This window comes from Hylobates moloch, unplaced genomic scaffold (assembly GCF_009828535.3).
Source record: "Hylobates moloch isolate HMO894 unplaced genomic scaffold, HMol_V3 SCAFFOLD_14, whole genome shotgun sequence".
Lineage (NCBI taxonomy): Eukaryota > Metazoa > Chordata > Mammalia > Primates > Hylobatidae > Hylobates > Hylobates moloch.
This window is the reverse complement of record NW_026652289.1, coordinates 67,186,552-67,196,610: the sequence shown is the minus strand read 5'-3', so window position 1 is coordinate 67,196,610 and position 10,059 is coordinate 67,186,552. Positions and strand designations below refer to the sequence as shown.

Here is a 10,059-nt window from a genome sequence, read left to right as displayed (position 1 = left end):
AGTAAGGCCTGGGAATGCCCATTTTAACTAGCACAGGAGATGATTCTGGTGCAAGTGGACTTCAGTCCCTACTTTGAAAACATTGCCTCTAGGATGTAATCAATTTTCCCAATAAAGAATGTCTTCAGAGAGTATTAGGCTTGACTTTTATTTTTCTGTCTGAAAAGTTTCCAAACAGTTAGAAGCTTCTACATCAAGAGTTGCTCCTTAGAGTTAATAGGGATGGAACATGGCTGATATAGAGGGCAATCCTAAATTTGTTCCAGTCTCCCATCACCCTAGCCAGGAAGATGTCACTAACTCTCAAGGCTAGCTGTCTCAAGATAGTGCATGAATAGGAAGAGAAAGAAAGAGCACTCCTGTCTTTCCTCTTTGAAACATAAAAGGTAAAGACTGCAAGGAGAATGCTGATGGTGACAGATGTAAGAAGTTTATTATATATTGCAGAGATCCAGATTAGGAAAAGCTTTCTAAATCCAATTTTTCTACTTAAAGCAGAAAGCAAATAAGTCCATCCTGATGTGCCACCCGTTTCACAGAACTCATTGACAGTAAGTCTGTAGGTTTTTTGGGAACCTGGCCACAGTGCCAAGTGGATGGAGTTTTGAGGATGTAATCATGGAACTAATCTTTTGCACTTAAAAAGAATCTGATTAGGGTGAAGCCTGGAGGGAAGATGTTTTGCTGAGTTTCAGGGTAAAGTGACCAGAGACTGCAGAATCTGAATGGGATGGGGAGGGTCCCAGCAGGCAGGATAGAAGGGACCTTGTCTTCGAAGTGCTAACAGATGACACCTGCACCATTCCTTTTCTATTTTCTCTCTGAATTTCACATTAAATTGAGTGTCAGATGGCAAGGTGCTGTCAAGGTTAACTGGAGCACTCAAACAAATGCCTTTTACAAGCTCTCACTTCCTAGATGATCAAACTAATCATTTTATCTGCCTGGCTGATAACTTCTGTTTCTCCAAATTTAAAAATAAAGTCAGAAGAATTCCAGGAAGATGGCTAAGTAGTAAAAGTACAAGGAAATCTTTTTCCCAGAGATTTCTTAAAGTACCTGTTAAGACTTATAAAAGAAGACTTTTGTGTAGCCACAATGAGAAGCAAGAAACAACCATATGCAGATGCTGGTGGGAATTTATAAAGTGGTGGGTCACGAATTAAAAATCAGTGACTGTCAAGCTAACTTCTTGGAGTCCCATGGTATCTTTCTCCAACTCCAATGAGCATTTGGGTCACTATCCTGAAGCATGTGTACTTTCTTTTTTTTTTTAATTTTAATTTTAATTTTATTTTTTATTATTGTACTTTAAGTTTTAGGGTACATGTGCACAATGTGCAGGTTTGTTACATATGTATCCATGTGCCATGTTGGTGTGCTGCACCCATTAACTCATCATTTAGCATTAGGTGTATCTCCTAATGCTATCCCTCCCCCCTCCCCCCACCCCACAACAGTCCCCAGAGTGTGATGTTTCCCTTCTTGTGTCCATGTGTTCTCATTGTTCAATTCCCACCTATGAGTGAGAACATGCGGTGTTTGGTTTTTTGTCCTTGCGATAGTTTACTGAGAATGATGATTTCCAGTTTCATCCATGTCCCTACAAAGGACATGCACTCATCATTTTTTATGGCTGCATAGTATTCCACTTGGTTCCAAGTCTTTGCTATTGTGAATAGTGCCGCAATAAACATACGTGTGCATGTGTCTTTATAGCAGCATGATTTATAGTCCTTTGGGTATATACCCAGTAATGGGATGGCTGGGTCAAATGGTATTTCTAGTTCTAGATCCCTGAGGAATCTCCACACTGACTTCCACAATGGTTGAACTAGTTTACAGTTCCACCAACACTGTAAAAGTGTTCCTATTTCTCCACATCCTCTCGAGCACCTGTTCTTTTCCTGACTTTTTAATGATCACCATTCTAACTGGTGTGAGATGGTATCTCACTGTGGTTTTGATTTGCATTTCTCTGATGGCCAGTGATGATGAGCATTTCTGCATGTGTTTTTTGGCTGCATAAATGTCTTCTTTTGAGAAGTGTCTGTTCATGTCCTTCACCCACTTTTTGATGGGGTTGTTTGTTTTTTTTCTTGTAAATTTGTTTGAGTTCATTGTAGATTCTGGATATTAGCCCTTTGTCAGATGAGTAGGTTGTGAAAATTTTCTCCCATTTTTTAGGTTGCCTGTTCACTCTGATGGTAGTTTCTTTTGCTGTGCAGAAGCTCTTTAGTTTAATTAGATCCCACTCGTCAATTTTGGCTTTTGTTGCCATTGCTTTTGGTGTTTTAGAGATGAAGTCCTTGCCCATGCCTATGTCCTGAATGGTAATGCCTAGGTTTTCTTCTAGAGTTTTTATGGTTTTAGGTCTAACATGTAAGTAAATAAAGGGTATTCAATTAGGAAAAGAGGAAGTCAAATTGTCCCTGTTTGCAGATGACATGATTGTATATCTAGAAAACGCCATTGTCTCAGCCCAAAATCTCCTTAAACTGATAAGCAACTTCAGCAAAGTCTCAGGATACAAAATCAATGTACAAAAATCACAAGCATTCTTATACACCAATAACAGACAAACAGAGAGCCAAATCATGAGTGAACTCCCATTCACAATTGCTTCAAAGAGAATAAAATACCTGGGAATCCAACTTACAAGGGATGTGAGGGACCTCTTCAAGGAGAACTACAAACCACTGCTCAATGAAATAAAAGAGGATACAAACAAATGGAAGAACATTCCATGCTCATGGGTTAGAAGAATCAATATCGTGAAAATGGCCATACTGCCCAAGGTAATTTATAGATTCAATGCCATCCCCATCAAGCTACCAATGACTTTCTTCACAGAATTGGAAAAAACTACTTTAAAGTTCATATGGAACCGAAAAAGAGCCCGCATCGCCAAGTCAATCCTAACCCAAAAGAACAAAGCTGGAGGCATCACGCTACCTGACTTCAAACTATACTACAAGGCTACAGTGACCAAAACAGCATGGTACTGGTACCAAAACAGAGATATAGATCAATGGAACAGAACAGAGCCCTCAGAAATGATGCCGCATATCTACAACTATCTGATCTTTGACAAACCTGACAAAAACAAGCAATGGGGAAAGGACTTCTATTTAATAAATGGTACTGGGAAAACTGGCTAGCCATATGGAGAAAGCTGAAACTTGATCCCTTCCTTACATCTTATACAAAACTTAATTCAAGATAGATTAAAGACTTACATGTTAGACCTAAAAGCATGTGTACTTTCTATGCAGGAAGTTCAAATGTCCTTTGAATCTACATTTTCTTAAACTAAAAGACCTCTCAGTCTCACTGGAAGCTTCCTTTTGCTTCTGTGGATCCAGGATCTTAGAAGACCATTGGCTTCTGGCTGACATCTCCCTTCCAACTGAAATAAGAATTACTTCTGCAATGGGGACTTTCTCCTCAATCTGAATGCTGTGCGTTGCCTAGAGCTCTGTTCTCCAATATGGTAGCTACTAGCTACATGTGGCTATTCAAATTCAAATTCAAATTAATTAAAATTAAATCTAAAATTCAGATCCTCCATCACACTAGCCACATTTCAAGTGCTTAATAGCCACATGTGGCCACTCTGTTGGACAGAGCAAATATAATATTGTGATGATATAGTATCATTTCAGTAAGTTTTCTTGGACAGTGCTGACATGGAGGTTTGGAAGTACTTGGAGCTGAGCATACAATTCTTTCTACAAGACAGGAATCGCTTTGTTTGACCTGAGATAAGGAATGCACAGTGCTTGGGCAGAACATGAAGTGGCTGGTGGCGAACCTCATTTCCTGACTCCTTGCCACTACAGGGCCAAGAGAATGAACCAATAGGAAAAGAATAAAATGAAGTCTATGAAAATAGTCAGGCTGGGCATGATGGCTCACATCTGTAATCTCAGCACTTCAGGAAGCCAAGGCGAGAGTATCACTTGAGCCCAGAAGTTTGAGACCAGCCTGGGCAACATAGAGAGACCCCATCTATACAAAAATCTTTAAAAATTAGCTGGGCATGGTGGCATGTGCTGGTAGTCCCAGCTACTTAGGAGGCTGAGGTGGGAGGATCGCTTGCATCTGGGAGGTTGAAGCTGCAGTGGGAACTGTGCTTTTGCCACTGCACTCCAGCCTGGGTGACAAAGGAAGACTCTGAGGAAAGGAAAGGAAAGGGAAAGGGAATGGGAAAGGAAAAGGAGCCAGAGAAAGACAGTAAGAACGAATTCTTGCAGTATCAGAATAGAATTCTTTCTTTGAAATTGATTTACTTCAAAACAATACCAATGTTAGGAAATAACTGCTTCCTGTTCTCAATAGGATAACATTGGATATGACTCTAGTTGAATCAAAAGACTGCTCAAAAAAAAAAATAATAAAGACTGCTCTAAAATAAAATTGCAGTAGCCAAATAGCAACTGTCTTTCGATGAATGAAGCAGAGAATAAGCTTAAGAAACACTCCTACAATTCGGAGGAAGTGAAGGAAGAGACGAAATAGGTTGTCCATGAGGAAAAACGGAATGACAGTTCACTTCACACACAGGAACACACACACACACACACACACACACACAGTTTATACACTATAATTCTTGATGAAATCTGCAGCAGCTTTCAGTCCTGATTGATCTATAAAAATGAGACTTTCAGTTATGAAAATTTCCACACATAAAATAAGATAACAAAAAAATTATGGGATAAGTGAAGAGACCAACAATATGAAAGAGGTGAACCAAGCTGAAAATTTTGAGGCAAATAGTTCCAATTGAAATAGACCAAATTCAGGAAATTATATATCACGCTTCTTGAATATATATATTTGCATATTCAATAAAACAAGAGCAAATGGAGCAACTGGAAAATACAGAAAGGTTATTGCACAATACAGAAGAGTTATTGGAAAATGTTTTAAATCATTCTATCTTTAAAAAAGAATTGAATAAAAGTAGTGAGTAGCAAAAAAGATACTAAAAAAAGACAAAGAGGAAATAATTTAAAAGGCAGGCTGGTGAAATTCTTTTATAGCTAAAAGCACAAATGTAAATTTCAAGAGAACATATAAGAAGCAAAGAAAATGGATTCAGTAGATCTAATTCTTTCATACCAGAATTTGACAGAGAAAGAAAACCTAAACTAGCAATAATCAGATTTTTTTATTAAGTAAGGAAATTTGAACACACATTTAGCAATACTAGAACCCCATTAAAATGACAGTAAAGAAAAGGATGAAATATAAAATTGAGGAAATCTCACAAAAAGTAAAACAAGAAGACAAAGAGATAGAAAATAAAGGGAAAATGTAAGAAAATCAGAAGACTAGTTCAGGTATTCTAATATTTGAGTAATAGTGGTTTCGTAAAGTATTGAAAAAAGATAAAAAGTCATAGCAATAGAGATTGCAATGATAATAGAATTCTAAACACAAATACCACAAGTCAGAAGACAGTGAAGCAATGCCTTTCCAACCTATAATTGTATGCCCAGCCAAACTTTCAGTTAAATATGTAAGTACAATAATGACATTTTCACACAGCAAAAGTCTCAAACATTTTACTTCCATGGATTCTTTCTCGGGTAGTTTCTAGAATACGTGCTTGATTAAAATAAAGGAAAAAATCAACTAAGAGAAGAAATGGAATTGAGGAAATGGATTCCGTACAAACAAAAAGCTAAGGAATCCCCCTTAGCTGCGGACTCCAAGACAACAGCCTTGTCGCAGGCCTTTGGGCAGCCAGTCCAGTTTGGAACTGACCAGAAGATTCCAGGAAAGGAGACAAAATGGATAGAATAGTTAATTTGCTGAATACAGCTGCGATAGCCCATAGTATCATTCATCAGATATTTCAGTTCTCCTTCCTCTGGGCTCACAGTAATAGTGCACGTTTCTCTGTCTCTTGAAATTAGAGATGGCAATGTGACTAACTCTGGCTAATGGTGCAAGAGGAATCCTTCCAAGAGCTAGTGCCTGACCACGTTCCCCTTCCGCGGGCGTCAGCAACTACCCGCGCTCCAGAAGATAGAGGCTCATCTGCCTAGGCCCTGGAGTAAAGAGATAAGGAGCAGAGACCCTGCCAACCCGCAGCACCCTCGTAAAGCGAGAAGGAAGTAAGCCTCTGTTATTAGAGTCCCCTGGTTCCCTAGTGTTGTTCATCATAATATAGCTTAGCTTAGCCTACCCTGATTAATACCAAAATGAAAGGAGCTGTAGAAAACCAGTGTAAAGTTTGGAATTGACTTGGAATTATATCCACAGAAAAGTAAGCTAATGAATAAATAAGATAAACATTGGCTCTAGAGAAAACAAAACGTAGCTCAAGAAAGGAAAAGTAATCATATTAGATGGTTGGTTGTGAAGAGCTTTCTAATAATAAACTGGCTTATATTCAGTACCTACAAACTGGTATATTAAAATATTACTGATTGGTGAAAATCTGCTGCCCAGAGCACCCTTTCATCCTAAATTCTTCCCAAGGAGCCCTAGGTCCTTCTCATAAATGAGGAACTAGAGGATTAATGACTGGCATAGTAAGAGTCTTGAGGGATCCTGTCTGGCTGGTGCCTATAAATATTTTGTTCAATATTTTGAATAATACCCCATTGTCATCAGAAGATAAATAATAAAAATGACCTACTCAAAACATTAATATATTAAATCAGGATAATGGGGAACAGGGCGTGTGCATGTGTACGGAAGGAATGAGAAGGAAGAGTGCTAAAACAACTTCGATAATGAGAAAGCAACAGAAAATGCCAAAAACTGAAGACTCAAGAAGTAATAAAAAGAGCATGTTATTGAAAATTATGGACATGAAAGAACTAAATGATATGAAAGTAGAAAGCCTCTGAGAAGTAGAATATTATAGGGAGGGGGATTGGCTGGTAGGAAGAGGGATATGTTTCATAGCAAGCTTTGTAGAATTATTACACCCTTTAAACAACGTGCACATAAAACTTTGAAAAAAATAAAAGCTACATTTTAAACAGAAGCTATAGGGTTTTAAAAGAATAGCAGAAAATTTTTCCAAGAAAGATTTGACTGTATTTTAAAAAGAGCCAACTGAGTTGAAACAGTATTATTGTTGAAGAATTTGACCTAAGTGTAACCAGGGGAAATATACATTTTGAGGATAAAAAGGAAATCTTTAGTTTTCCAGATTGAAGGAAAATGATTATCTACAAAGGAAAGAGAAGACTGGCATCAGATTACTAATTTCATTTAATAATTCTACTGCTCATTTCCTAATCATTTGTGGGCATGAAGCTTTTGTGTTTGGATTTATAAATAAATAGAACCAGTTCCTGGATATTTTTTAAAATTACAAATAAAATCTATGGCATATTAAATCAGGGAGAAAACCAAAAAACTTTTTTAAGTGAAAGGATCTATGACATATAATATATAGGTTAAAAGAATGAGAATATTGTTATATTTGAAAACATTAAAGAAATTAATAATATTCTAAAAAAAACCTACCAAAATTAATTTAATATAAAACTTAAAGATTATAATAAATAGGCCAGGTGCGGTGGCTCACGTCTGTAATCCCAGCACTTTGGGAGGCCAAGGCAGGCAAATCACAAGGTCAGGAGTTCGAGACCAGCCTGGCCAACATGGTGAAACCCTGTCTCTACTAAAAATACAAAAAATTAGCTGGGTGTAGTGACGGGCGCCTGTAATCCCAGCTACTCGGGAGGCTGAGGCAGGAGAATCGCTTGAACTCAGGAGGCAGAGGTTGTAGTGAGCCGAGATTGTACCACTGCACTCCAGCCTGGGCGACAGAGTGAGACTCCGTCTCAAAAAAAAAAAAAATTATATATATATATAATAAGCAAAGGTAAACATGTTTAGACAAACAGCTGTGCCTCTCCCACATCTCTGGCATAAGTTTCTTTTATTGGTGAGATTTTTAAAACCTTAAGAACAAACAAAAAAGACCATTACAAATGTCTATAAAATTTGATGAACATAGAATAATACAAGAAGCTACACAGTTCCAAGCAAGTATAAAAATGACACAAAACCTGCAATATGCAGGATAAAAACTTATATACCAATATCATTTACAAATACAGACATAAAATCTCAACTATAAGAGTAAATGAAATTTGAAAGCTAACTTAAAGACCTGACTATTATAATCAAATAGGGATTATTGCTGGGAGGCAAGGACAGATTAGTACCAAAAATTACAATAATTTTAGCAATATGCCAAGTAAGAAAAATCATATAATCTTATCATAAAAAGATAAAAATATAGCAGATAAAATTCAATACCCACTATTTATAAAACATCTTCAAGTAGTGAAAATAGAAGCATGTCTCTCTCAACATATAAACATTTGATTTAAACCAAGAGGCAATATCATGCTTAAAGCTGATGCCATTAGAGACAGTACTAGTAAAACCAGGCACAAAACAAATATATTCATAGATAGGTTCTGGCCAGTAATAAGAGGGAGATGGAAGAAAAAGTTATATATATTTTAAAGGAAATAAGAAAATTACTACTATTTATAACAATCCATTGAAAAAAGTATTTGAGTTAATTTTTAAAATCAATAAAATTGCTAGATAAAGATATAGAACATTTCACAGAGGATGAAAAAACCATTCCCAATAGAACCAAAAATACAAACTACTAAGATAGAATCTTAATGGGAAATGTGTGACCTAGATTGGGAGAAGTGGGAATAGAAGCCTCAAGTGTTTTACTGAGAGATATAAAATAAAACTTGACTAATGGAAAGACTCAGCATGTTCCTTTATGAAAAGTCTAAATATTTTAAGGATGCCAATTCTTTCCAATTAACATATTATGCTTTAAAGTAATTTCAATAAATATCCCAATAGGGATTTTATTTGTTTGTTTGTTTGTTTGTTTAAACTGGATCCAATTATGGTAAATTTAATTTGGAAAAATAATCAAGTTTAAGAAAATTTAATTATATTAAAAACATAAAATCAGATGAAAGAAGCCCTTCCCAAAACCAGAACACACAGTAAAATGTCAATAATTAAAACATTCTGGTACTGATGCAAAAATAAACAGCATAACCAAAGCATAGAATAAATAGAAACTAGAAGAAAATACAAGATTACCAATCAATGGAAAAGGAATGATTTTTCAACGAGCTGGCTTCCAATCTGGTTGCATAAGGGCCCCAGAGCAGCAGAACACTTTGGATACATGGAAGGGGACATTTTCTTCACATGACCTTACTAAGTGGGAACTTGCACACCGTCAGTCAAGTGCTGCTGCACATCCCTCCTTAACACGGAGTTATCTAGCTTTATTTTCACCAGAATAGTTTAATGCATCAGAAACCAAACACAACAGAACACTCTGACCTGGCTTCCTTGATCCACCTCTCTCAACTCTGCTCCTTCCCAGCACTGGGCTTTATCTCCCAAATTCCTCTCTATCTTGTCAGCCCCCAACTCCACCTCACCCCTTTCGACTAACTTTTACTAATAAAACAGCATTGCCATAACTGGTTAACTGTTTATACTCTCCTATCACACCACAGGGTAAGATAAATTGTGAGTGAATTAGTTGACTAAAAAAAAATTAGAAAAATTAAAAGATAAAAGTGAATATTTATGAGAATCCTTAAGATGATATGATGTACTATGCTATAAAATGAAGAATGTGTTACAAAGTAAAAGATCAACAAATACAACTACCTGAAGACCTAAAGTGTTATATATCTAAAGCATAGTGTAAAATAAAGCAAATAACAGGTTCACAAAGCAAGATGAATAAAGCATAGGATGAATAGTATAATTATATAAAGAACTCACAAAATTATTTTAAAGCATTAATAATATCCCAATAAATATGTAGATAGAGGGCATGAATGGATAGTTCATGAAAGAGTATACTACAGTATTAGTAAATATTTATAAAAAATATTCAGTTCACTTAAAGAAATAGAAATTGAAATTATTCACCTGATTTTGATAAAAAAACTGATAATACCCATTATTGATACAGCTTCAGGAAAATTGATATTCTTAATATTTCTAGTGGCCATG

At 36.3% G+C, this 10,059-nt stretch overlaps 1 protein-coding gene across 1 annotated transcript in view; it reads right to left on the bottom strand.

Annotated features, from left to right (window-relative positions):
* Positions 1–1,533: 1,533 nt before the first annotated feature.
* The window catches only part of VPS13C (vacuolar protein sorting 13 homolog C), a 382,862-nt gene continuing 374,336 nt past the window's right edge, over positions 1,534–10,059 (bottom strand). Inside the window, exon 75 of the mRNA XM_058427883.1 lies at positions 1,534–1,603. Coding sequence (XP_058283866.1) covers positions 1,567–1,603 — 37 coding nt within the window. The 3' untranslated portion in view covers positions 1,534–1,566. The remainder of the gene's footprint in view (positions 1,604–10,059) is intronic.